General features: G+C 41.0%; 1 protein-coding gene across 19 annotated transcripts in view; it reads left to right on the top strand.

Annotated features, from left to right (window-relative positions):
- Nucleotides 1–27,969, top strand: part of GGPS1 (geranylgeranyl diphosphate synthase 1) — a 51,955-nt gene that overhangs the window by 10,937 nt on the left and 13,049 nt on the right. For 5 of the 19 annotated variants that reach the window (XM_045009384.1, XM_045009368.1, XM_045009369.1 and 2 more), the window contains one exon: nt 13,820–13,864. The exons of 4 other annotated variants lie outside the window; for them this stretch is intronic. In XM_045009384.1, the coding sequence (XP_044865319.1) occupies nt 13,820–13,864 (45 nt within the window). Of the gene's footprint in view, nt 1–10,342; nt 10,992–11,701; nt 13,865–14,654; nt 14,731–17,986; nt 18,730–27,969 lie in introns of those variants that run through there. 10 more of the 19 variants (XM_045009377.1, XM_045009380.1, XM_045009385.1 and 7 more) reach the window with 10 other exon arrangements.

Below are 27,969 nucleotides of genomic sequence, written 5' to 3' on the forward strand. Positions count from 1 at the left end.
CTTTGAGTTTTGTCAGATCTGCAGTGAAAGTGTTCTTAAAATGAATAGCATGTGCTGGGTCATATTTCATGTTATAGTAGTCTCGGATAATATGGCAGAATGCAGGTAAAATAGAGCAAGAGGCATACAATTCTCCCCAAGGAGTTCAGTCACAAATTTAATTAACACATTTATTAAACAAGCATCAGCATTGAAGCATGTCCTTTGGAATGGTGGCCAACGCATGAAGGGGCATACGAATGTTTAGTGTATCTGACATGTAAATACCTAGCAATGCCGGCTACAAAAGTCCCATGCGAACGCTTGTCCTCACTTTCAGGTAACATGGTGAACAAGAAGTGGGCACCATTATCTCCCGTAAATGCAAACAAACTTGTTTGTCTGAGTGATTGGCTGAACAAGAAGAAGGACTGAGTGGACTTTGTTTTGTTTTTGAGTGCAGTTATTTTTTGTACATAATTCTACATTTGTAAGTTGGTTTCACCATAAAGAGATTGCAGTACAATACTTGTATGAGATGAACTGAAAAATACTTTTTCTTTTGTTTTTTAAAGTGCGAATATTTAATCAAATAAATGAGCAGTGTACACTTTATATTCTGCATTGTAATTGAAATCAATATATTTGAAAAATGTAAAAAAAAATCCAAAATAATTCAGTTGGTATTCTATTGTTTAATAGCAGTTTTAATTGCATTGTTAATCATTATTTTTAATTGCGATTAATTTTTTGTTAATTGCATGAGTTAACTGCAATTGACAGCCCTAATTTTACAACAGGCTACAGAAAAAGCACTAGTGAAGTCAATACAAACTAAAATGTCATAGAATTTGTTTATGTACATTTTATTTTTATATGGCAAAAGAGAAAGTTAAGTAATTTTTTTCAGTAATAGTGTGCTGTGACACTCATGCCTGATTTTTGTAAGCAAGTAGGTCTTACGTGAGGCGAAACTTAGGGGTATGTAAAAGAAATCAGACTCCTGAAAGGAGTACAATAGTCTGGAAAGGTTAAGAGCCACTGGTCCAATATGGCTCTGGGGAAACGGAAAGTGCTAAAGACTTGGTCCAGCTCTTGTGAAATGGACATAGTCAATCCTGACCCTACTATTGACCTGTGCCTTGGTGTACTTGGACCTTTTGATCTCTCTGTACTGTTGGTTTCTCAGTTACGCCCTTTTCAGCATGCTGCTTAAACATTTGGTCATACACCAGACTTTTCCTTTGGACCGATTTCTGCTGTTCTGGGTCACTTAATCTCCCGAGATGGTCAGCCAGGGGTTGTATATTGGTCTCAGGCTGGCTGGTAGTATGTTCAGAGGAGTGCCTCCTCGGAGACATGGTAACAATTCAGGCAGAAGGAAGCTGATCGCTAGGACAGTAACTCACAAATCAACACTATAGCATATGTTGTGGCATGTATACAGGTAAGTGGCTTCTGTAGCTTTCATCCCTGAGCAATAAAGTATAGAAAATCTGAGAAGCCACCAAAGCAGTGACTAGTCCCATATAGGAAGGAAATAGTAAAACTGTTAGTGCATTACAGCTGTGACTTCCATCCGGTTTGTACCGTGAACTCTTGAAGACTAAATGTAAGTCTCCTCCCTTGGTTTTCACACCTCAACTGCTAGAACAGGGCCTCATCCTCCCTGATTGAACTAACCTCGTTATCTCTAGCTTGCTTCTTGCTTGCATATATATATATATATATAATATATATAATATATATAATATATACAATATATACATACATACACCTGCCCCTGGAAATTTCCACTACTTGCATCCGACGAAGTGGGTATTCACCCACGAAAGCTCATGCTGCAAAAGGTCTTAGTCTATAAGGAGCCACAGGATTCTTTGCTGCTTCTAATGAAAATGATGTGAATGCCTGTACATACTTGGGAGAAATTTTTAGATGTGGTTAAGCGGCATTAATAGGCATACTCTGGGTACAGATGGTCCTTTAGTATGCCAAATATCTGACATAGGCAGGGTCTTGTAGTGAAACCTCCCTTTGGTTATAGGGAACTTTATTGTTTATAACTGCTTCACTCATAGGGATTATCTGTGTACCACATATAATTCCAGTGTGACTATCAACTATACCTGGTTGGAGTGGGGAAGGAGAAGAGAAGCTGCCAGTAACCCTCCTTCCTCCAGGTTAAGGGGAAATCTCTGACTTGTAATGATATACGTCGGCCAGACTGGACAGTCCCTACGTAAAAGGATAAATGGACACAAGTCAGATACACCGCTACCTCGATATAACATGAATTTGGATATAACGTGGTAAAGCAGTACTCCGTGTTATATTGAACTTGCTTTGATCCACTGGTTTCACCTATAACGCCATAAGTTTTTTGGCTCCCAAGGACAGCATTATATCGAGGTAGAGGTGTATTAGGAACGGCGATGTACAAAAACCCGTAGGAGAACACTTCAGTCTCCCTGGACACACAATAGCAGACTTAAAGGTAGCCATCCTGCAGCAAAAAAACCCTTCAGGACCAGACTTCAAAGAGAAACTGCTGAGCTTCAGTTCATTTGCAAATTTGACACCACTAGCTCAGGATTAAACAGACTGTGAATGGCTAGACAACTACAAAAGCAGTTTCTCTTCCCTTAGTGTTCACACCTCAAGTGCTAGAAGAGGACCTCATCCTCCCTGATTGAACTAACCTTGTTATTTCTAGACTGATTCTTGCCTGCATATTTATACCTGCCTCTGGAAATTTCCACTACATGCATCTGACAAAGTGGGTATTCACCCATGAGAACATTTTCAGAGTTATCAACAGCCTCCATTTCCAAGGTGTGCGTAACTCTGAGGTGCTACTGTGATGTTGTCTTTTCACCCTGTACATTTTTGGCTATGAAACTGACCATTTTGCTGAGCTCATTTATTATCATTATAATACTTTCAAGATTGACAGAAAGCTGTTTCAAAAGAGAACACTTCTAAGGGGTCATCTAGAGTGTAAACAGATATAACATCTTTTTTTATCCTGCTCTATGTGGAGGGGCATATGATCTTGGCTATGACTGAGATCTGTAGGGTTACTAGTGATTCCTTTTTTAAAGTTTAAGCATATTCTGTACTTTAGAAAGATGAGGGAGTGACCCATCTGAGACTGCAGTCCTCTATCCATGGAAGAGGTGCATGGTTTTGTCAGTGACATTAGCAGAGTTCAGTAGAACCTTAAAGATACAGACTGACCAGTCAACTGGACACAATGGAGAACCAGAAGTAAGCTATCAGCAGAGATGAAACCAGCAAATATTGTATTGTACTGTACCTGTATTGCATCTTAAAGGTAGGCACATCCAGGCTGCCTGTCCCCACCGCCTACTTGCCACAGTGCAGGGCAGCCACTTACAGATAACAAGTCCACTTACAGATAACAGGTGGTGAATGCTGTTTTCTCCTCTCTCCCCACCCTGGCTGAAAGGGGGAGAAGTATGCAAGCTCAGAGCCTGGGAAATAAACTTCCGAAGTTGCTACTGAAACCTTGCCTGAAATGTAAGCTGCTGAAACCTGAGCTCCTGCCTGCATGTTACACTCTGGAGGAACAACTCAGTTTTAAAGGGCCACAGCCTGTACTGTGCGCCCACTGATGCTGCAGTTCCCCCAGGTGCCTCATCACCCTTGCAGCCCAGGGGGCTAGAACCAGTTCCTTTTCCCCTCTCCCACTTGCCGGGCAGCCCTGCAAAGCTGCGAGCCCTTGCTCCAAGCAGTCTGTCCTGAGAAGCATCCCATAGTGTCTTGTTCAGAGTTGTGAACAACTGCCATTCCCCAGGTGTCCGTAACTCTGAGGTTCTACTGTAGCATGGAAGAAGCATGCAGAGTGGCACTTCTCCATTTGTGCATCTCCTTTGCTACCTCCTTTCTTTTGTGTTAGCATACACTTTAATAATCTTCTGGAAAGAAGGATGCATGGTGAGGTAGAAAACCTTTTTCAGATGACAGTTATTTAGGTTAGTCAAGTCCAGAGAACACAGAAGAACTTCAGAGGGACCCTAACCAAGCTAGCTGAATGGGCAACTTTAGTGGCAGATGAAGTTTGATATTGATAAATTGCAAAGTAATGCACACTTAGGAGTGTGCGGAATACGACTTGTGTACCTTAGAGAGTTCTAAACAATATCCAGTCTGGAAAGAAACTTGACATAATTATGGACAGCTCAATAAAGATTTCTGATCAATGTGCAGCTGCAATCAAAAAGGCAATGTTAAGATGTGTAAGGAATGGGATGGGAAACAATTCAGAAAATGTAATAGCAGTATAAATCAGTAGTTGATGCCCTTATCTAGAATACTTTGTCAGTACTGGTACTGCATCTTAAAGGAAGGAGATCAAAGAAAGTTAATGAGAATGATTAGGGGTATGGAAAACCTCTCACATAGACACTGAAACATCAGGGATTGTTTACTTTAAACTACAATGGATATAACAAATCTAGATAAGGTAGATCAGGAGAACAGAAGGTCCTGGTCTCATAAAACAAATGGGCATTCAGTGAAATTGAAATGTGACAAAGTCTATAATAAGGAAATGCTTTCTCACTTGGTACGTAATTACTGTGAAACTCATTGCCACAGGATGTCACTGAGAACAAGAAGGTTTCAAAGAAGTTTTGGACAATTATATGGATAACCAGAATATCTAGAGGTCTTTAGTTACTCTTAGAGTTTTGGAAGAGAGAACCTCATGGCTCAGGGTTTCTCTCTAAATACCAGAGACTAGGTTGAGATCTTCATGAGGTGCAGTTAATCCCACTTCTGTCTGGTTTCTTGCATCTTTCTGTGAAGCATCTGGACCTGGCCACTGCAGAATACAGGATTAAGTGGACTGCAGATCTGAGTTTTTTATTTATATGTATATATGATTCCACTTGTACTCTGTAGAACACACTGATATAACAATAGTCTGGGAGCATAGTATAGTCTATCCCTCACCCATGGAATGAGGTTTTAAAGGAAAGAGATTTGTCAGTCGATCTGTAAAAATCATTATTTCCATGGTGTCCTCCTTTGTGGCATGGAAGGGGAAGAATTCCCCCTACTCCTCCCAGGTTTGCATCCTCCGGCTGGTGAAAATTTTGATGATAGTGTTGTCAGAAATGGGTTCAGAGGAATCTAATTCAAAAGCACTTTCTCCTATAAACTCAATGGTACCAAATATGACAAACCTAGAACAAATATGTAGATATTCAAGACATTTTAAAAATCAACATTTTGTAGTTCTACTTTAACACAGCAGTGTATTGGTTACATAAACACATTGATCTTGGCTAATCCTAGGGAAGTCAGCCTTGAGAAGGAGGATTGAAAACATTTATTCATCAAAGTAGCCATCAGTATCATCTCTTCAAGGACACTGCTGCTAAAACATCACACTGATCTTTGTCCGCACTGCACTTGCAAATTTCTGTACAAAGTAGGTTGCTGGCCAAACATGCAGGTTAGTGAGCATCTGGTGTTTGCATAAGAGCATTTGATTAGCTGAAGGATTTACTTGTGAGCTCGTGGTATTTCATACGTAAATGCTGTGATCAGTCCATTCTCCAAGACTCATGTATGCCTGAGAAAGGAGGGTAATTTTGTATGCACTCAGTCACCCAGTGTCATTCCATTACTTGATAACTTGCAAAGGCACCCCTGTCAGTAACCATTTTTCTGAGTGACTTGAGCAGTCAGTGAGGCTAGCAGTTGTGGTTGGCAGGATGCATATATGAGTCTTTTATTCATGTGGTGCTGAGTTTTAAAGGCTGACCAAGTTGCAATCATTTACCTTTCTCCTGAAATGGTGCAGTATGGTATGTCCTGGGTGACCGGCTCACTTGAGGGTACATCTTCTGTCTCTTGATGGAAGCCATACTGAATGATTTTTTTTTTCCATTTCTGGAGTGCATCCTACTTTTGCGCACTAATCAAGTTCGGTCAGGGTTAGTGAATGGGGAAAGCTCAACTATAGCTAATTTAATTACTGTTTTGTTGAAAGTTGGATAACTGACTTGAGAATTTTTGGACCTTTATTCCTGGGGGAATTTGGGGCCACTGTGTGCAGGCAGAATTCATGTCCGCCTGCAGATTTATTTGCTTCCCCACAGAAAATGATGGGGAAGCAAAGGGAAGATGCAAAGCAGTTATATACTGGCATGGTTTCCAGTACCCAGAGCAGCTGGCAGAGGTAAATCTCCAAGCAGCTGGGGACACCCGGGGGCATAGCCCCTCTAAACGGGGGGGGCACTCAGGGTCACATGTTGCTGCCCCCCATTTCTGCAAGCACAGAGCTGCCCATGTGAACAAGGGTTCCCCTATGGCAAGCTGACTCTACAGCTGGATGCCGTCTTGTGGTACTAATGCTGTTCTTGCTCTCCTTTTGTGTTCTGTGAGCCATCCTGTTTTCTGCACGACAGAGTGCCTGGGGTGGGTGGGGGGGAGGCGGCAGTTGGGGAGGAATGGGGGGAAACAGGAGCCCAGCATGTGCATCCACTTGGCAGTAGCTGGAGCTCCCATGCCCATTTTCCCTGCTGCTGAGCCCGAGCCACCTTCTCTTGGAATCCTTGCAGGGGCAATGGGATTCTGCACCTGGAAACCACCACTCAGTGAACTCCTGTGCATCCAGTTCCCCCATTGTGCAGCCAGTGGCCTGTGCTCCCCACTACTGTGTTGAAGCCTCCACATTTATTTATTGAAAAATAAAATTTGCAGACTTATGTGGAATTCCCTTAGGAGTAGATTTTGGTAGGAAAGTGAATCATGAAGCCAGAAAGCTCCTTCAGGGAGTGGTTCTTTGCTGGTCCAGACAGCACTTGAGGCTGGGACTGGTCTCTATTAATATGCTCCTGGTAGCAGACCATAACAGTAGCACAAAGGGTACCTTTGCCATCTGCTGTACCTTTGCAGAACTTTAAGTTATTGGCAGCACAAAATATAGATCTAACTTTGTCAAAGTCTGAGAGAATATAGAAACCTTCATTCTTTTCCATATGGCAAATAACCTCGTTTGTATTTGGAGTCTCCATATGGAACACTTTGTTGTGGTCAGTAGAGGACCCAGTGCTATGCATAAGCTTCATGAGGAATTTTCTGTGGGTTTTGGAATGAATTGTTAAACCAACAGCCATTTGTAAAGGTAGATTACATATGTCATATAGTTGTCATATACGTTTTGGAAATCTGCTTTTCAGTTAAGCACTCATATGTGAAGCTTTGCGTGAAAGTGACAGCCTTGTGCTCCTCATGCTGCTGCTGAAGTCCCTGTGACCACCGATGCACCAGTTGAAGTACAGATATCACAATTTTTTTTCCCCAGGGTTGACATCAGCTGTGGATCCCTGAAACTCCAACTTATTGTAGGACAAAACTTTTCTGTAAAAATTTAGCAGCTGCAAATGGTCTCTATTATTGTTGACTTAAGTGCTTTCTTCTGCTTTGATAGCTGCATGTCTTTTGCAGCTCTTAAGCATATGCACTGTGATTTATTTCTGTAGATAGGATTGCTAAAAATTATGTCCATATCCTATAGGTTCTTGAAGACTCAAGATTAACTTTCTGTTTAGCATCTTGGTCTATCCAAGGCCGTGATCAAGTGTCTTGATGTTTTTGGTCTTTTGGTCTTGAGATGAAAACCTTGTCTGTGTCTTTGGAACCTTGAGGTAAAAATATTATCTAAATTATATTTGTTCTTAACTCACATTCAAACCACATATTTTTCTATACATACTTAGCCTGTGCATTGCCCATCGCCATCACTTCCCTCTCCCCAGTAGAACCTCTGCAAGGTAATTCATAAACTCCAGCTCAGTCAAACAGTTTACAGTTGCAAAATCAGTGTGTTTGTTTACTTTTACCTCTTGATGCAAATATTTACATATATTCCTGATGTAGTGCTCAATGTGATATTCATTGTATGTGTGGGCGTCTGGAGTCAATACCCTCACTTTACTTTCTGTGCAGTGCTCTTGCTAAGAGTGACTGCTTCATGCTGTTTCTCATCTGTTACACATGTTGAAAGTGTGCTTAATGGTTGCCTTCAAGAAGCAGTTATTCTTGAAAATCGTGCCATGAGACCTAGTATAAGGCAAGCCTCACCCACAGCTAGCACTTGCCTAACATCTTTGACTTTTTCCCAGATGCTCAATGTACTTTCTTTCCAACCTTCCAAATTCAGTTTGTGGGTGTGCTTGTCATCACATGTGATGTGCCACCAAGCATTGTTTTTAACCAGGTCCTTTGGAGTGGTATTCTCTAAAGGTTCAGCTACTAGTCAGTGTTACATCTTCCCAGTGATGTATAAAAATGATAGGGAATTTTAAATTCTTTTGGGATTGTAATTATTAAATGTATGTTTTCGGTAACTATGCATACTGTTTGTGGATGGATTCTACTAATTTCTAGCTGGGTGGTGATATTTTAACCAGTGCCTCATTATAACTCTTGGCATAATGTACTAAACTGATCATCAGTACCACTGAATTGCTTCTTTTTTACTGATTGCAAATAAACTTAAAGCACTCTTTCCATTATAATCTTAAATATATATATATGGTGTCATGTTCTGAGCATTAACTGATAACACAGTACTGTCAGTTGAGAGCCACAGTTCAACAGTGTGTGCGCCTGTGTAATACTTTATATTAAAGTATAATTTAAAAAACATTCCTTTTTTAAATATTTTCTCATCTATATCTATGTAATTGTTCTAGGTTTGTCATGTTTAGTACCACTGTGTTCATGAGAGAAAGGGCTTTCAAATTAAATTGTAGTGAGTCCATTTCCAATGACCTTGTATTATCAATTTCCACCAACAGAAGGACCTGGAGCTGGGTAGAGATGGGTCTCATTCTCCGCCCTCCCTCCCACCACCCCATGGAAGGTGATATAATTGAAACTATGATTGTTTTGTTGTTTTTTAAAACCAATCAAATGACACCTTTTTACCTTTCTATCATTAACATGTCAACAGAATTACATATGTTTCCAGCAGGGGTAACTCTAGTATAACTAGTTCAGGGAGCAAAGGGGTGATGAACCATTATTGGGGGAGCAAGGATTTTACTACACATACTTTATAGAATGGGGATAAATGTCTGACTATTTACTTTCTTAAGCTTGATGCACCTCTTGTGAGCAGCAGCAAATCTGTTGACAGCTCTCTTCAGTTCAAGAGACTTCAACTTTTGTTTTCTAGTAGCCATGACAGCCAAGTCCCTTAGCCAATCACTTGTCATGCAGTTCCTCAGGTGATTTTTCATACATGGAAGGCATGAGAATATTCTCTCTCAGGCAGCACTCAACAGAGGAATAATCCCACCTAGTCACACACAATTCATACACAGCTATGTACTCCCCAAACTTCAGGTACCTTGAAATGATTTTTCTGAAGCAATTGTAATGGCTTGAGTCCATATTTCATCAGATGCATCTTCCAAATCACTCATGTTCAGTAATTCACCGATACTAGTGTTCATAGATAAGCATACCTGAGACAAGTCACACTCAGATGCTTGCAAGTAGTCAGGTAACTTTAAGAAGTTGAATTTTCCTTCACATCCAAAGGAGGGCAATAAAGTCAGTCTGAACTAACACCTTGTGCATTCACTGCCCTGTCACCTCTTGACATACCTTGATATAACAGCTAATGACACAAGAATGGATTAAACTCTTTTTTCACAGCATTACAATCAGAAACTTCTTGTGCCCATTGAGTGTCACAACTTCAATTCCAAAACTGTTTGGGTTGTACTTTCTTTTGAAAGGCTATGAATTTAGCAAGTATATCTGATCCAGGATTGGGGGAGGGGGTGAGAGAATATCCAATGTTTGTTTTCTTTGCATATATCCACAATAATTAATTTGAGCCTGTGGTTGAAACAGTGAATGTGCAATGTTTGCCATACTTCTTCCCATAGGAACTTGCACACTAAAATTTCCACTCATAACATTGGCACCCTCATAAGTCTGAGAAATGCAGTTCTGTATATCAGTACCATACAATGTGTTCTTCACATATTTAAGAACTTTGCATCAAGTGACTTAGCAGGATGGAAACCAAAAAAATTTGTCATACAGTGCTATGCAAATAATATCTCCATGCAACTGTTTTGCTAACATCCTTAATTGTCAATCAATACAGAGAAAATATTAGCCTCTTTCTAGTCTTGGCTTATGCATTCAAATATATTGTCAGGAATGTTGAATTATTTCATATTATATTGATGAATGGGTGTATTTTGCATTGCATGGTTCACTTTGTTTTCTTTAACACATCGTTGTATTTGGCTGTTAGGAGCTCCAGGAAGTTGCCCTTGTCGTTGCTGCTTTCTCTTTGAGCAATCCCCCAGACTGCAGTGAGTTGCAGGACATCTGCCACAACTTTGGTATACATTCAGTTCTCTTGCAGTAAAGCAAATGTCTGTCAGTAATTTGTGGCTGAACTGAAAGACCATCTTTTGACTGAATATCTTCAAAATGAAGCCTACTATACCACTTGACAGCTCTTGTGATTGTTTTCATCCTGTTAGAATCCTCTATCCTTTGCCAGAGCTTTTTTCAGTTGCTGAATCCATTACCAAGAAACAGATTTTTCTACAGCAGTGGAGGTTGGAAAAAAATCTGCATGGAAAGCAGTAAACTGCATTTGGTATTTTGCTATATTCAATCCATGAACATAAACCAAGCTGCTCTTTTGAAACTGGTTATGCTTGTTCTTGTATTTTATTTGAGGATAAGATATTAGGTGTGGTTGCTTTGGGCCATCAGATACAACTTGCACAATATCACTTGGTCCTGATGGAATCTTATTCCCTGGGATTACCGTGTTATCAAGTGGGTTCCATTTCAGCTTCTGTTCACCATATTATCCAGTCATTTCCTTCCATGTCGTCTTCATCTGGTGGCAAATCTGATGCTGAATGTTCTACTTCCGATTCTTCTACGATACCATCTTTGTCATTATCTAAGGCTATGTTTACACTACCGCGGTAAGTTGATTTACGCTACGCAACTCCAGTTGTGTGAATAACATAGCTGGAGTCAACATATTTTAGGTCGAGTTACTGCAGGGTCTACAGTGCAGGGGGTCAATAGGAGAAAATCTCCCATTGACTTACCTTACTCTTCTTGTCGGGGGTAGAGTACAGGGGTCGACTGCAGAGTGATCTGCTGTTGATTTGGTGGGTCTTCACTAGACCCGCTAAATCGACCACTGGTGGATCGATCTCAGAGCGTTGATCCCGACTGTAGTGTAGACATAGCCTAAGGCACAGTGTTCAGAAGTTATGCTGGTATAGCGATCTCCTGCTGGCTTTTCCAAAGTTAGGTCTATTTCTGAAGTTGAGGGTGAGTCTTAGCACATTTTAGAGTAGCTGCTTTTCTTTGCATTTTGTTTTCATTGACAATTTCAGAACTTTTCTGATCAGTTGCTTGATATTTTTTTCAGTTTTTATACAGAAATAAGGGTTTCACAGTTGGGTCCCAGGCCCCTCTTGCAAGCTACTGTTTTGGGCTAGTTGAGGGTGGGTGGGTGTAACTGCACCTGCCCCCCCCCCCTTGCATGTGGTCTGGCCTGGGGCTGGCCCAATAACTAAGGGATCTGGCCAGGCTGAGAGCAGTGTCCCTCTCAGCTAACTCCTCTGGCTTCTGTTTGCTGGGGTGGGGAGAGGAAAACTGGGTGTCTCTGTCTGAATTGCAGTGTCATAGCCTTCAGGGATATTCCCCAATCAAGTAGGGACACAGGAATGGTCATCAGTTGAAATCTCACTTCAGATGGTGTGCGTCCTGTAGGTGCTGCATTTCAGCAGCAGTCTCCTGTTCACTGAGGTAAGGAAGTATCTTTGTATTTCACTAATCACTTCTACAGTCACACCTCATATACCACAGCAGCAGAGGAGGTTTGTTCCCTTACTATTCTTCTACTACAGGCAGAAGGGGTAGAAAGAAATATTTTTGGGTGAGGGGGAGGTGCCAGCAACCCCTTGCCATCTTCGCTGGCTTCCAGACTACAGAGTAAATGTAACATACTTCAAAAGTGCTCTGGACAACTTTTTAGCTAACCTTTGATATTTTACTTTTTTTTTAAGGATTTTAAGAGTATCAGATCTACTTTTATGGGGATCTACTTACGGTGGGGCTAGTAGCACTAACTAAAGTTGCCCAACATGTCCCATTATAAAAGTATTCAGTTGCTTATTTTTCTGTCAAAACTTAAGCCATTTGGGTTGAAACTGTATACTTCAGGCTAAAGTTTGTTTTGTTTTTTAAATTTCAGAGCAAAAACAACTCACCTGTTTGAGAACAAGGCTAAGGAGAAAAATGCTTTTCTGCCATTTCAAAAAATTCTGATTTACTTTTTTTGAGAAGCTCTAATGCCCACATGCTTTGGAGCAGGGACTTAAAATTTGGCTGGTGGATGGCTTTTGTGTCAGGGATGTGCCTCTTACTGATCCTCTGAAAATCCAACCAAACTTGGCCAAGTTAGAAGCCTTTGGTAAAACCTGTTTACACATGCTCATAGACTCCTTAAAATTTTAGCTGCTAAAATTGCCAAAGATTCTGTGCACACTGAACACGTTCCCTCTCCTGCATGTGATTGCCTGGCTTAGTGAACAGAATGATGTGTCCACTGTGGTGTTCAGTATCTTGTTCTATTTGTTCAATATGTGACTCTAGATCTTTCATTTACAGCACATTATTCAAACCCAGTACAGAATTATGTCATCGTGGGCTCCTCCATGGTGCTCATCAGTGTGAGACCTGAGTGCTTCACAAACATAGATCAGTTTATTTTCCCTGTGAGATTGGGGTGGGGAAAGGGAGCAGTAGTATCCCCATTTTACAGATGGGGAGTTGAAGCACAAAGCTTAAGATTAGCAGTATCCACTAAACTTGGGTGCCCAGTTTGAGACAGTTAAGACCTGATTTTATTTATTTTATTTTTTTTGGAGTGCTTAGCATTATATGGCATTTTGTATTCAAAGCCACAGCTCCATTGACTTCATTTGCAGCTGTGAGTGCCAAAATTCCTGCAAGTAAGACTCTAGAGTATCAAGTTGGACACACAGAATTAGTGACCACCTGTGAAAAGTGACATGATGTGCTTATCGCTCTGGACAGACTTCCTTTTCCCATTGCTGCTGAAGAAAGAGGCTGCCTGCTGGCTTCTGCTATTGCTGCTGGGAGGGCAGGAGGAGCTATGTTGGAGCCCTCTGTCCATGCCCCCATTGAGTCTGCTCACCACCTGCCTGTCTTCACTTGCGTTGGGGCTGCAGTAACCACTTACTTACTAGGCAACCTCACATGGGTGTGCATGTGCTGCTCCTCCTCAGATTTCTCTGTTGGGCTAATGGGCCCTCTTCTCCCCCTGCCTGTCCACAGGTCCCCTGCTTGTGGTTCACTGCTCCTGATTCCCCCCTGCCCCCACACACACACACATCACATAGTCCTCTTGTTATTCCCCCTCTCCCACATTTCATTGCCTGACCTATTCCCTTGCTCTCTGTTACCTACTGCCTCAGCTGGCTCCACTAGCACCATGTACTGTGCATTCCCTGCCCTTGTGTTATCTCACCAATCATTGCACCCCACACACACTTACTTATACACTCCCTACAGTGCAGCTCTAAGAGCTGGATTTTTTTCCACTCCAGTGCCAACTGTAATCCCCAATCTCTTTCATTTGTTTGATTACTCCTTCCAGTTTCGATTAGTTCTCTCCTCCCCGCATGTGCAGCCCTATGGAGAGGAGTGGGTAACATCTGTTTTCCCTACCCTCACCCCTTTTTATATTCTCCCTCCTGTCTCCCCACTCCAGTGGCTGTTCTTACCACTGTCGCTCGAGGGTGGACTCCAGCAATGGGTGAGTCTTCTGCTTTGGCACCTTTGTCTATCTGGTGGGGGAGACTCAGGAAAGGGGGGAATCCCTGGCCACCTTTGTCATCCTACCTTGGCTTTCTTATCCAGCTGCCCCATGGCTAGGGCCCTACCAATTTCATGGCTGTGAAAAACAGGTCATGGACTATGAAATAAGCCTTTCCCTGTGAAATCGGATCTCTCCCTGGTGCAAGGAGCACCCCAGCAAAGGTGGTTCCTAGCTCTGTCTGGTCTGGGGAAGGACAGGACTGTCCATCCCCCTGCACAGTCACTGGGGGGAGGACACCAGACCCTCCTCTGGGTGTCTCCCCCTGCTGCAGGACACTCTGGGACTAGGCAGCAGCCCCAGAGGTTCCTGCAGCTGGAGGAGGCACCAGGAGGTGGGGTCTGATCGTCCCTGTGTTGCTGGGAGCACCCAAGCAGAGAGCTACTAGCTCAGGGGGTTTCAAACTGGGGGTTGGGACCCCTCAAGCGGTCGCAAGGTTATTACATGGGAGGTCGAGCTGTCAGCCTCCACCCCAATCCCACTTTGTCTCCAACATTTATAATGGTGTTAAATGTATTAAAGTTTTTAGTTTATAAGGGGGGGGGGGTCTCATTCAGAGGCTTGGTATGTGAAAGGGGTCACCAGTAAAAAGGTTTGAGAACCACTGTCCTAGCTGCTTAATCCAGGCATGGGGCAGGACAGGACTTGTTCTTTCTCTGCAGGACTGCTCTTGGGTATCTCGCCCGCACCTTCTCATCCCCATTCACTTCCTGTCCCCCTCCTCTTGCAGCTGCTTGGAGAGGGGACATTGTACAAGGAACTGTACCTCCTTCCAGATGCAATTAGCAGCTTATTTTAATAAAAAGGTGAGGCACTTGACAGAATTTTTTGATGGACACTTTACAGTAGCAAATCACACTCTGGCCTCAACTCACTGATTGGTAGATATGGACGTTGGGGAGGTATTGTAATACAGTGATCTCAGTTGACTGCCTACCAGAAGACCTGTGCAGTTACTGTAAAATGAGTGTTCAAAGTAAATCAAACCTCAAAAGATTACTGCAGCAGATTATGTTAAAGAATTTGGAAGCCAAACTATTTTGTAGAAGTTGCAATGTTTCATTGCATCTCTCACATTGAGCAACAGTTCAGTGCCACTTAAACTCAGAAACCCATCAAAGCAGAAAGAGGGCTATGGATAGTGCATTGCTGATAAACAGGTTTTTTAAAAATATCTTTTTAAGAAGACAGAGCTCTGAGACCCATCATTTAGCTAGAATGGAACTTGTGCGTGCATTTGCAAGTGCTAAATATTGTTGGAAAAACGTGATCATCCAAAGCTGCACGAGTTAATTCAACGGAATGTACAAAATGCTGGTTGCTTACCGAGTGCGAATAAGCTACAACAGAACTACCTTCCAAAGGCTTTTGCTACACATTTTGAGGCGATCAAGTCAAATTAACTCATGTGAGTCTTGCAGTTATTTCGGATGAGTCCACAGATGAGCAAGACAACTATGTACTGCATGTTCTGTTTTGATTTTTATTTCTGACAAGGCCAAAGCTGTATAGACAAGAAAGCTAACAGTGCTCACCAACCGCATTTATTAGGGTGCTGTTAATTATCCCTTGAGAAACTATAGTGTAGTTAACAGTGCAAACTTTGACAAAGTATCTACTTTCATAAGTGACAATGCAACTTGTGACAATTTTTCAAATAGTTTCTCCGAGGTCTAATGCAAAATGCTGTCCATATTACATGTAATCCACCCATAATTTCTCTCGTCAGTGAGCTGTGGAGATGCAAGTTTGATAAAGGTAATAAACTGGTCAGCTACATTAAAAAGATACTTAAACACTGCCCGAACCTCAAACTTCAATACAGGCAGCACATTGCAAACATGACTGAAACTGGGGAACAAAAAAATTGCACTCCCTCCCCCCACCCCCCCCTCCCAGCCAGTAATTACTCATTGGAATTTCTGGTTTTGGCCTGTCCAATACCATGCAGCTCACCTGAAGTACTAGTCCGAGTTCATCTCAGAAGAGCTGACACTGACACTGAAAACACAGGTTTTAACAGAACTGACCACTCTTCTAAACGATGCTCAGCTGGATGTTCAGTTTGCTGCCAAGAATGCCACAGGACTCATGGACTTTATCATTTGGTTTGAATCTCAACATGTTACAATCTACCAAGCATATAACAAAGTAATGGATGTATGTACTATTCTGGGCTGAATCACAGTCAAAACGAAAACCACTCTGACAATGCTGAGTTAAATGCCAGTGGTCAGCAGGTGTTCTTGCATGGCAAAGCAGCTCAGACAATACTACTACTATGGGGAAGAGTCAAGCGATGTAGCAAAAATAGCTCAAAAGTTTCACAACCTGCAGCAAGGTTCCTAAAAGCAGTGCATATTTTTGACCCTGCACAAATGCATCTGTTGATGGTGGATTTAAACTCACTTAATGCAATTTCTGGCTTTTATAAGAATTGTAGGCTGGAGATGCCTGCTTACAAAAATATTGTGAAAGAAGCAGACTGTAGTTTGCCTATGCTACAGTTTTGGAACTCAGTGGAAGGCAGAATCCCCCATCTTGCAAGGCTAGCTCAGTGCTGTCTGACAATTCCAACAAACTCCGTGGATGGAGAGAGCAAGGTCTAAACGTGGACAGGTGTTTTCAGTACAGAGACAGGGAATGAAGAAAGACACAGTTGCTGGATGCTCCATGCTGACATTCAGTTAATGACACTTGAAACCAGAGTTTTTTTCACTTGTTTTTGATAACTTAAGGCTGTGGCTCTCAAGTTTGAGGCTACCAATTGAGCTCACTACCCTACAAAACTGTCTCAGATGCCCGTATCTACCAATCAGGGAGTTGAGCTTTTCAGAGTCCAGAAGTGAGGGTGGCAATCACATGACCGCTTCCCCTCACAACAGGTTTGTGACTGACTCTCTTACACACACACACACACACACACACACACACACACACAATCCACTTTTGAGTCAGGCCCCCCCCTTACAACACTGTGAAATTCCAGATTTTAAAATCTGAAAACATGAAATTTACCAATTTTCAAATTCTATGGCTGTGAAATTAACCATAATGGTCCCTACATTTGGTAGGGCCCTACCCATGGCTATCAACAGCTCTGCTAGCACCATCAGCACTTCGATCAGGTCTGTAGCAGAAAGCACTGGCAGGGACTCTCCTGCCAAACCATCACCATGGGCAGAGTCCCCTCAGTCAGCAAGGAGGGCCAGGGCAAGAACAAGTCCTGCCCAGAAATCTGCAGTGGCTACTGCTAGCACATCTCTCACCCATCTCAACCCCATTGTCCCTTTTACCAGCTGTGGAAGCATATGCGTGGGGGTGAACGGCAGGTACCTAGGTGGCCCCTGTCCCATCGCCATCGGTTATCCCTCCATTAGCCGCTGCCACTACTATGGCCCAACATTGCCTCCATCTCAGGCAATCAACGAGGTTCTGGAGCAAAGCATTTTGGGTGGGGGCCTCTGTCCCTCTTGAGCCCTTGGAGGATCTGGCTGTACCGATGACTCTCAGCTCTGTCCTGTCCTTCCTTCCCAGTGCTCCCCTCTTGCATCCCTGGGAAAACATCTCTCCCAGTACCCCTCTCCCCCTGGGTTGCAAAGATCCCATCCCCTGTTGCATGGTTTTGTTCTGTGGGCAAGTAATCCTCCCAGGTGCTACGGTTAGTGAGTGGCAGGGGGAATCTGGAGGGGTCTTTTGTAATACTCTATCAGGGCTTCCTCTACTGAATTCATTCAATGCTTTCTTTTCTGCCAGGCTTTGGGGCATGTCAGGAGGGAACTGTCCCTTGGCCTGACAAAGGATGCTGACTACCCCTAACATCCAAGAGGGTGCTGGCCCTGCCACCACCAGGGACCCTCACTACCTGGTTCCCTCTGCTCCTTTGTCTGACAAATCCCACTTAGGTACTGGGCAGGGTGGATAAAAATGATTTTTTAAAAATATAAATCACATTTTTTTAGGGGGAAAAAATCTAAAGATACATTATAGCTCAAAGATATCTCATCATGGAATAGGGATTATAAATTCTAATTCTATAGTATGAGACAGTATATTCATGTAATGTTTAAGAAAAGTTTTTTGTAAATGAGTTCCAATAGTTCATGGATGGAGGGATCCAATTTTATGGGATTCCAGGGGCTTCTGTATAGATTTAGTTTAATCTTTCTATTTAACCAATGGTGCTCAGTCTAGAAGATACCATCAGAGATGCTAAGTTTTTCAGTTCTTAAACTCTGGATTTGTCTCCAGAGAGAACATGCTTATTAACAGCAAAAATGTTTTTAAATAATATATAGAGGTGAGAAATAACAGACCTCAATCCTATTGTCCCTCTGCAAATTTGTGTACACAGAATCAATCCCTACCTCTCTCTAAAAGTGCAAACGTTCAATTAATAGAAGATTGTTTGTTTGAGGGCAGAATAGACCTGGACAAGGAGAAGAAGTCTGGAGATAAATGTGAGACGGGAGGGACAGGCAGTAGAAACAAAAGTGAAACTAAGCAGCATATTCCAGATTTCTGGAGGTCTGAGTGTAGCTTTCTTTGATCTGAGATCTACCATACTATTCTCACTAGGAGGAAAAACCTCTAATGGCAGAAAGCTGTAACAGAAACCCAGTTTGGGAATATTTTAATGAACTTCCTCTACCTGTGGGAAAGACAGGAATACATGCAAAGAGTGAACAAAGAAATGCAAGGCCTGGTTGCCCGTATGAAACAACATCATGAGAAGTGTTCCTTCTAAGGAGGAAGTTGCATTGAAGATGATGAAAGGAACATGTCCAAACGTGCAGGATCTTCAGGTTGGTAAACTTTTTTTTATTTCATCCTTCTTTCTTAAGGACTGCCCGTCTTCCTTCTGGACTATTTTTGAATTCTCAAGTTTAAGCAAAAAATATAGTTGTTACATTATGGTACTAGCATTTTAGATGCAGTTGTAATAAAAAATAAATAGCTGAAATAGGCATTTCTTTTACAATTTCACCTTGAAAGGAGTACTGAGTGTCAGTGAACGCAGAGAGTAATACTAAATGAGCAGTATGGTAATAACAACTGCATTGACTTATTTTGTTTAGGAGAATCCATCCTCAACATGCAGGATTCTGAAGACTATCCACCTTCAAGATCACTATCATTTTCTATCGTTTCAGACTTATCTGCCAATGATAGTGTTTCGGTCACATCATGTATGTCACATAGCCACAGTATATCACCTGTAGTAAAGAAAAAAAATCTCCATCATCCAGAAACAACCACAGATAAGTTTGTGATAAGAACCAGCAGATTACAACAAGAGGAAATTGATGAAAAATTGCCCGGTTTGTTTATGCAACAAACTCTCCTTTCCATATGATTGAGAACCCACACGTCATTAACATGGTTCAGTCATTAAGACCAGGATATAGTCCACCCAACAGAGCAGATGTCGCAGGCAAATTGCTGGATAAAGTATATGAAAGAGAAATTGTGCAGTGTGCAAAAGGTCTAGAGGGCGAAATTGCTCCACCCATCAAGACTCAAGTTAACAATGTCTACAAAGATCCTGTTTTACGTTCTTGTGTGACAACAGAAGAAGGGAATGTCTTCCTTACAGAAACAATTGATACATCAGGAAATGCACACACAGCAGAATACTTAAAAGTAGCAGAAGTAAGTCATAACAAACCGGGGGAGGAATTTATGTCTATTACGCATCTTGGTCATAGACTGCTGCAAATGTATCCAAGATGAGAAGAAATGATGTAGAGAGTCCCAAGCTAATAACATACGATTGCAGTAGCCAGACTTCAGTGTTCCAGAAATAAAGGCTAATGTTGTTGAAATTGTAAAATACTTCCGTAACAACCACTTTGCAGCAGCTGCTCTGAAAAAAGTGGGAGGAACCAAGCTAATTTTCCCACCAGACATGCGATGGAACTCAGTAGGGGACTGTTTGGTCACTATATCAAGGACTGGCCTAATCTGATGAGTTTATGAACAAAATAGTGAAAAAATAGATGGCACTGTTACAGCCAGTGTTCTCAACATTGAGCTTTAAAACAAATGTTGAGCACATGCTAAGTATCCTGAAGCCTATTTCTGTAGCCTTGAACAAAATGCAGGGAAATAACTGTTTTATCACTGAAGCTCTTGAAATTTAGAAGGAACTGAGTGAGATCTTAAAAAGAGAAATATGCAATGACAGTTAAATTATAAGCATTTAACAGAAATGGGACAAGCACGATCTCCAGCTCATTTTCTTGCAAATATTCTCAATACTAGGTACCAGGGTCAAACCTTAACTGCTGAAGAAGAGGAGTTGGCTATGACATGGACATCCAGCAATTATCCCTCCATAATGCCAACTTCAGCGCTAAGGGTGAACTGTTCAATAAATGTTTGCTGATGGATGTTTTAAAGAAAGTCACGCCAGTGAACTGGTGGAAGTCACTTTAAGCACTTGGACTCAGACTGAAGTGATGATCTCACTTTTAACAGCAGTATCTTCTTCTGCCAGTGTAGAAAGAATATTTTCTTCCGTTGGACTAATTCATTCCAAATTGAGAAATCGTTTGGAACCTGAAAAAGCAGGAAAGCTTGTATTTCTTTTCCAGATTATGAGCAAACACAAAAATGAAGGTGAAGACTGAGTTAGCTGCCAAAGCCAATATTTTAAGTTTCTCATGTTGATCTGGCTGACCTAGTCAACTTAATTCTTGGTTTTTTTTAAAATTTCATTTAACTATTTTAGTTGAAACAATTTTAACAAAAACCTGATTTTAAAACTTTGAATGTCTGTCTAAATTCAAATTCATATGCTTGTTTTGTTAAAATATTGTTCGCTGTTGAGGAAAAAAAATCCCGAATACATAATACTGTTAATAAAACAATTTAAATGTCTGTCTGATACAGCATGGCAAGCAAATCCTCCAAATATTAATGATTAACCTGTTGATTTGGAGATAGGGGGAGGTGAACTGACTTCGTAAATATCTGCTTCAATTACCTTTGGTAAATGAAATAACTAAACAATCATTCATTTTCTGATATAGCTGTAAAACTAATCTGAAAAGCTTTCAAGATAAATCACTTTAAAAAAGTATAGTGTGTACCTTCTAAAAACAACCTACATCTATCTCTGAGTTGTGAAGAATATGTATTAAGGTTATAACAACCACCAGGAATGCACTTTTATGTAGAAATCCATGATTAAATCGAGTCTTCCTGACTAGTGATTTAAATCAAATCCACCCTGGCACTGGGGTAGTTGCACCTAACAGCCGCGTGGTCTGTCAGGTCAGTTAACAGTCAGGTGGGGTACTCAGAAGGTAGGGTTTTAGGCAATGTTAGGGAGCCAGTCCATCTTGACGGGAGACTGCCCTTTCCCCTGACTTCCTAACTAACCCTCATTCCTCTGGTCCCCTTCTGTTCGCCCTTGCCTTGTTAGCTCACTCTCCAACCACCAATGAGGATTGGATACTGGTGATGGGGAATGGAGGCAAGTGTGGCAAACATGAGTCACAGGCCTAGCAAAACTCTCTCCTCTTAAAAGGGGGAGGAGGGACTACTGCTGTTCCTACTACCACACCGCAGGAGAAGGTCCAGCAGCTGAAGCTGGCCAAGGAGGTTCTGGCAGCAAAGCGGGACAATACTGCCCATCCCCTGGAGTCTCTAATTGAAAAGGCCTCAGAACTCTCACCCAACACACACACTTTCATCATCTCTCTTCCACTCCCAGCTGGACTACGTTTATATTTCCTGTTTTAACATTTTGTGGGTCCACTCCTCCAGCATGCATCTGGCCCCCTTCTTGGACCAACACTTGGTGTCCATGATTGTTTCTCTGATGCCTGAGCAGTCAGGTCTTGCCTACTGGCATTTTAACAGCCTCAATTGAGGGGGTTGGACCTTAGTTGTGGGTAGGCTTAGGCCTGCCTGTTCCAGTTACCACAACAGACACACCTGACATCCCCAAATGAGATAGGGGTCCTACAGCCAAGAGCCTCCTGTGCTAGACCACCGTGATTCATCTCCAGAGCAGATCCATTCTGAGCACTGAAGGAGGGAGGAGTTTGGAGTGTTATGTACCGGTAATTAAAGACTGTATTCTCATGCATAAAAGGGCTAAATTACGGTTGCACAGGCAACCTTAATTCTGGCATGTGCTTGACTTTTCAATTTTGATGTTCTTTACACACACAGAAACTAAATTTTATGTAAAGAAGGCTTGGATGTTTTGATGTGGACTCCTTGTGTGCTTTTTCTGAGACCTTCAGTCTATATCTGTCTTCAGTTGAGTGATGTTAAATTCTTAAAGACCTCTTTTTCTTAATCTTTTTTTTTTTTGTGGGTATGGGGAAGGAGGAGACATGATGGGCAAGACCGAGCCATTTCTAGTTTAAAAACACAAAGCCTCAAGTTGGTTCTTATATCATAAATTAAAAAAGGACACACCCATTTTATTCTTCATTGCAGATACTCTTATCCCGTTCTTTGAAGTCTACTTCTTTACCCCTGGCCCCCAAATCTGAACTCTCCAGCTCTCTCAGCAGTGTATGCTTAGTCTAGGAGCTTTTAACTTTCTTTTGGAACAATAAGTTGGAAGTTGTGTAGATGGTGCCAAGTTAGTTACCATTCTTTATTAAGAAAGAAATGGTGAAAATTGCATCACCAGGGAATTCTTGCTAAGCATGACAGTGTAGAAGCTGCATACGTGGGAGAAAACAACGTTAACCTGGCCTCCAATTGCTCTTTCTAGTTCCTGAAAACACTATGATGTTGTTTGCAGTGAGCCATACCTGAAAACCTTGCGTTGGAGCCTCTCCACTGGGACAAGCCATAGTAGAAGTCACCTCTTTTAGAGGGTTTTTTATTCACCAGTATTAATGGCCAGTTCACACTAATCTTCTGATCCTTATTACCAGTAGAGTTGGGTGATTTTTCAGAAAAAGCTTAGAGTGGACGCAGCCAACAGGATGTGGTTGAGTTTGAAATTGCATTCTGTAGAAGACTGGGGCGTAGGAAGTCAGGCCTAGCAGTTACAGCTCGGCCGAGATCCACACATCAGGGATGGCAGTCGGTGAGCAGGGGTCAGAGGAGTTGCTAGAGCTGGGTTCAGTAAGCCAGGATCAGAGTCATATGCCAATTAGAGGTAGAACCAAGTTTGAGTCAGGAGACAAGAGTCCGTTTCATAGTCAAGCTGGGGTCGGGGATGAGGTGAGCTCTGAAGATGCAGCAGGCCAAAAGTCTCTGTGGTTGCCCAGACAACTTCCTTAGGCGCCCTCCAAGATTAAATAGGGCACTTAGCCAATCAGAGAGCTGCAGGGTACTGTCACTCCTGGGTTCCTTGGGTGGTACTTCCTGTGGCACCTGTGATCCATAGTGCTCCCTGGCTGTGGCTCCACATGACCTCCCAGTAGCACAGTGGAACGTCAGTTGTCCCAGGTTCTAGTCCACAAATTTACATCTCTCTGTAGCCCAGCTGCTTGATTTTGGGTATAATGTATGTTTAATACAAATATTGGAAGGAGTTGGTGTACCTGTGAGAACCTGTCTGTTTTTGAGGGAGGGGGTTGACAGTTGACTCTCAGAACTATAGAGATACATAATAGTGCATTGAAGATATGTGATGTAATAAGTACTACAATATTAAATAATGTTAAGACAGTAGTGTGGAAAACAGGCATGTTACCTTTATACTTTCTGCTAAAATCTCTATTCTGTAGTATGTTGAGAAAAAAATACCATAAATAACTTTTAGAACACTAAGACATTGAGAGGGAGTGAACTGTCAATATAAGCTTCTAGTGGTGGTGTCTCAATCACAATGCGTTTATTAAATCAAAAAGACACCCTGATGTTTTAATACTATAATAAACCTGGCATTACACAGAACTAGAATTAAGACATATTGATCTAACAGTCTTAGAAATTATTTCACCATCTGTTAAATCTTCAACATTGCAGAGCAATAGTTGGCATGCTAGTTAACGTTTGTTTTTGTAAGTAAAGAATGCTTTGGTTTAGGCCCCAAATTTTAAAATTAGATGTCTTATTTTCCAACTGATACTCTTATAGTAGACTAACTGGATATTTATCATAAAATTTCCCCCCCTTTTTTGAGGTGTGTGCACACATACACCAAGGATGTCATTATTCACCTCTTTATGCCATGGTAATGGAGTCAGTCATCTAACTGGTCAGAAATAATCCTAATATAAATGAAATTACCATAGGGAACACAAGTTAAATTTATGCAGATGTTATTAATGCTACTAGAATTTCAAGAGGAAATCTTAACATTTGGCAAAACATCCAGATTTTAAAAAAACTGGCAAATCACAACTCCTGGACATAAGTGTATGCTCTGGTCTATGGAAATATATAAAAGATAATTACAAATACAAATTGGTAACTAATTCTGTAAGATACCGGGGAATACACATTCCTAAAAGCTAGTAAGACTTATAATAATTATGCTCCATTGATTTAAGAGTATCAAAATATATCTGGAAAACTGGTCAAAATGCAAAATTGCATCAGTTAAGATGAATATCTTACCCTAAATGAACATCCTTTTCCAAACACTTCTGGTTTTAGTTCTGAGCAGTTCCTGATTAAACTAAATTGAGTAAATAAGAAATCCAGGGTTAAGCAGTCTAGTTTACAGAGACCATGGCAAAAGCTATTGACAGTATCAAACATAAGTGCCATTTATAAAGCTAGTCAGATTAGAAACCTAATGTACTAGCTAATACCAAACCCAAACTAGCAGGTAGACACAGAATGATTTCATTTTGAGACATCAAATTTACCTGATTTCCCTGGTTAAAGAAATATTTTATAGGCCAAAGTCAATGTATAATCACCCTTTTATGAAAGCAATAGTAGAAACTTGGGATAATTTATTTAGAAAGCTAAGCCACTGCTCATAGTAGATAATATGGAATTTAACCCCAGTAAAAGCCTGGGAAGCTTCGATGTTTAGGAACTTATAGGTATATCAACTTGGCCAGCTGTTTTGAAACCACGCAGTTTGATTGATGATACACAACTCATCAAAAGACACACAATTCCAATATATCAATACCAATAATTGAGAAATTTGCTAACCCACCCTCACAAAAAGGCAAACCTAAGCAGAAAACTGATAGAATTTGAAAAACTATTCACTACCTCTGTGAAATGCACAGGATTACTCTCCATTCTATATAAAGTAATCTCTAGCTAGCTTAGAGGAAATAGCTATGTTAATGAAAAGATGGAAAGTTGATGGATGCATAGACACAAACTTTTCACTACTTATGAAGAGAGAAACCCCTTTAACAATAGCCAAAGATAACTCAAAATTAAGATATTTAAAATAAGGAAAGAGAAAAGCTTATGTAGAGTTTTGATAGGAAAATTTATAAACCAGTCATGCATCTAAATGTAAGAAAAGCAGAAATGTCTAGATAAACATTAGATGAAAGACTTTAACTGATACTATCAAGTAAAAAGAAAGGACGCAGTAGAAAAACATCAACCACAATGTGATCAATGTCACTAAGTTTGAAGAAAGTGACTAGTAGCAGGACTTGTCAATACAGCTTTAGGGATTTCCATACGCCAACTTAGTTGCGTATTTGTATATAATACTAAGTTTATCTCTAGATTGCTGTTATAAAAGAATGGAGTTGTTAATTTTTTTTTAATGCTGTTGCTGACTTGAACCAAATGCCAGGAGAAGAATCCTATAGATGCTCCTTAGGCAACCAGGCCATGGCCCTGGGTAGCTGCCTCAGTTAGTGGAGAAATCTGCTTTTCAAGAGTTGTTTTGGAGGCTTAATTCTTAAGAACAGTAGGGAAAATTCTGGGTGGGGGTGTTGTTCAGTTGTCCTCTTCAAAGTCATGTGAAAGTTGCTGAAGTGCTGCAACTATCCACACATTAGCAATATATCCCATGATGTTCTGGGGAAAGGAAGATGGGGGTTGGAGGCCTGAGGAACAAGAATTATGAAATGCCAATCATGTAGTGAAAAAGAGATCTACATCTACCCTAAAAGATGATGTGGGAAACTCATAGAAAACGAGAGCGAAATGACCATCCAATTATTAGACTAGTACCTAGAAAACTTAATCCTCCTTTCTTAGTGCTAAGGTTTTTTTCCTACTGTGCCTCAACTTGTTATAGTAGTGATGGTGATCCGAATATTGCACGTTTCATATGTTTGATTTTTATTTAAGCTAACTAGCTTTCTCTTATTTAAAAGAATTGTAGTTAAAATAACATTGGGAAGGTGGTCTTCCTATCCAGAGCTTTTACTTGTTTAAGTATTAATAATGCCTTTTGATTTTCCAATAAAATTAGGTGGCTGGTAGCCTTCTCATGGCAACAAGCTGATTTTAACCAGGAATTGTACAGCTGTAAATGTGCTGTGGTCTGCCTTGCCTTATAATAAGCTCTTTCTACTCTGAAGAGTGTAGACCACAGTATGCCTTGAGCTATATAATCGCTCTGGTGTCTGGCTTTTCCCAGAGTGACTGACAGAGCAGTAATAATACACAGTGTTGGGCTTGGGGGGTTGTTTGGGTGGTTTTTGGTTTTTTTTTTTTTTGGACTGAACACATCTGGTAAAGACTTTAAAATCTAAAACTACTCTCCCTTTTCCTTTCACTCTCCCCAAAATAAATTCCCAGTGCCCTTTAAGACATCTGTTTCAGACCTGTCAGTTTTCTATCTGTATGTTTTCCTTCAGTGTCTGTCTTTTCTTCTCTATTTGATTGCTTGCCTCCTGCCTGGTCAAGGTAGTGGCATGCTGTTGTGCATATATTTGAGTTATTAGTATGGCCTTTCAGATGCTTTTTGTTCCTTGCCTTAATGCTATAGCTGTCAGCATTTTTCAAAAATAGGGAAATGGAGCAAGTACACAACTAAACTATGCCAGTACCCCTGACTTTACTGACTCCTTAGAACAGCAAGATGGAGAGATGCAATAGTGTTTCTTCAAAAAGTGGGTCACAGGAAATCTGTGCAAATAAAGGGAAAGATGAATGCTTTTCTGTACAGATGGTGTTCTCTTTCTCCTTGAATACAGTGTCTAGACAGTCTTACTGTTTAAAGTAGACTAGTCTAACAAGACAAATACTTGTCTAGGACAAGTGACTAAAATATGCTAGATTCTTCATATAATTTAGTGGTCCATCTAGATTTCATACTAATGCAGAGCTGTGTATATCATGATTAAATCAGTTATTGAACATTTAATGTTCTGTAAGCTAATCTTTAGGAAACCTGCTATAACAGCAGAAGTAGCTGCCTAATGCATTAAAACCAACTATTCTCTCCTTTGGCATGTAATTCACTAAGGAGTAAGCAAAGTAAATAATGTTGCTATGGGCTTGGTATAGTAGGTGTCTAACAGCACTGCAGTAAAATTACTCAAGTGCAATATTACCTTTGAATAGTCCTCCCCATAGAAGTATTCAAATACTTCACCAGCAGACAACACCGTTCACTAAGTGTACACAGCTGTAGGATATATTCAGTATCTTGAAACTGCAGACTTGGTGGTGTGTGGTTTTTTGTTTTGTTTTGTTTTTTCCCCCAGCAGCTGTTCTTAGTTTGATCTTCTCCAAGAAAATTTCTTAGAAAAGTAAAGCACCTTGTTGGAGAACTCTTAGCTCATTTATCAGGAAATGTGAAAACTTACAGCACACGGCTGAAATGTGCTTGCTTGTCCCATTTGTTGAGTGTCTGGTACAGATAATGAGTTTGTAATAACTAGAGTTTTCTCTTAATGTGACTGAGGACCAATTTGAAAATTGTATTTGCACTTAAGTATGTACCTACTGCTGTTACAGTGAACACAGAAATAGCTTATAATGAGAGGTAGGAGGTGACTCTCATGTATTTTTTTTAAATTTTGTGCACTGTTTCATTGTCTTGTTTCTAGTCTGTTGCACTTCATCTTGTGCATTAGCATGATGACTTTACTCTTAATTATAATATCAATCATAAGACATCTGTGTACCCTGGCAATTTTAATAGCCACCATATAGCATGGGGTTATTCATCAAACAGT

This window comes from Mauremys mutica, chromosome 3 (assembly GCF_020497125.1).
Source record: "Mauremys mutica isolate MM-2020 ecotype Southern chromosome 3, ASM2049712v1, whole genome shotgun sequence".
Lineage (NCBI taxonomy): Eukaryota > Metazoa > Chordata > Testudines > Geoemydidae > Mauremys > Mauremys mutica.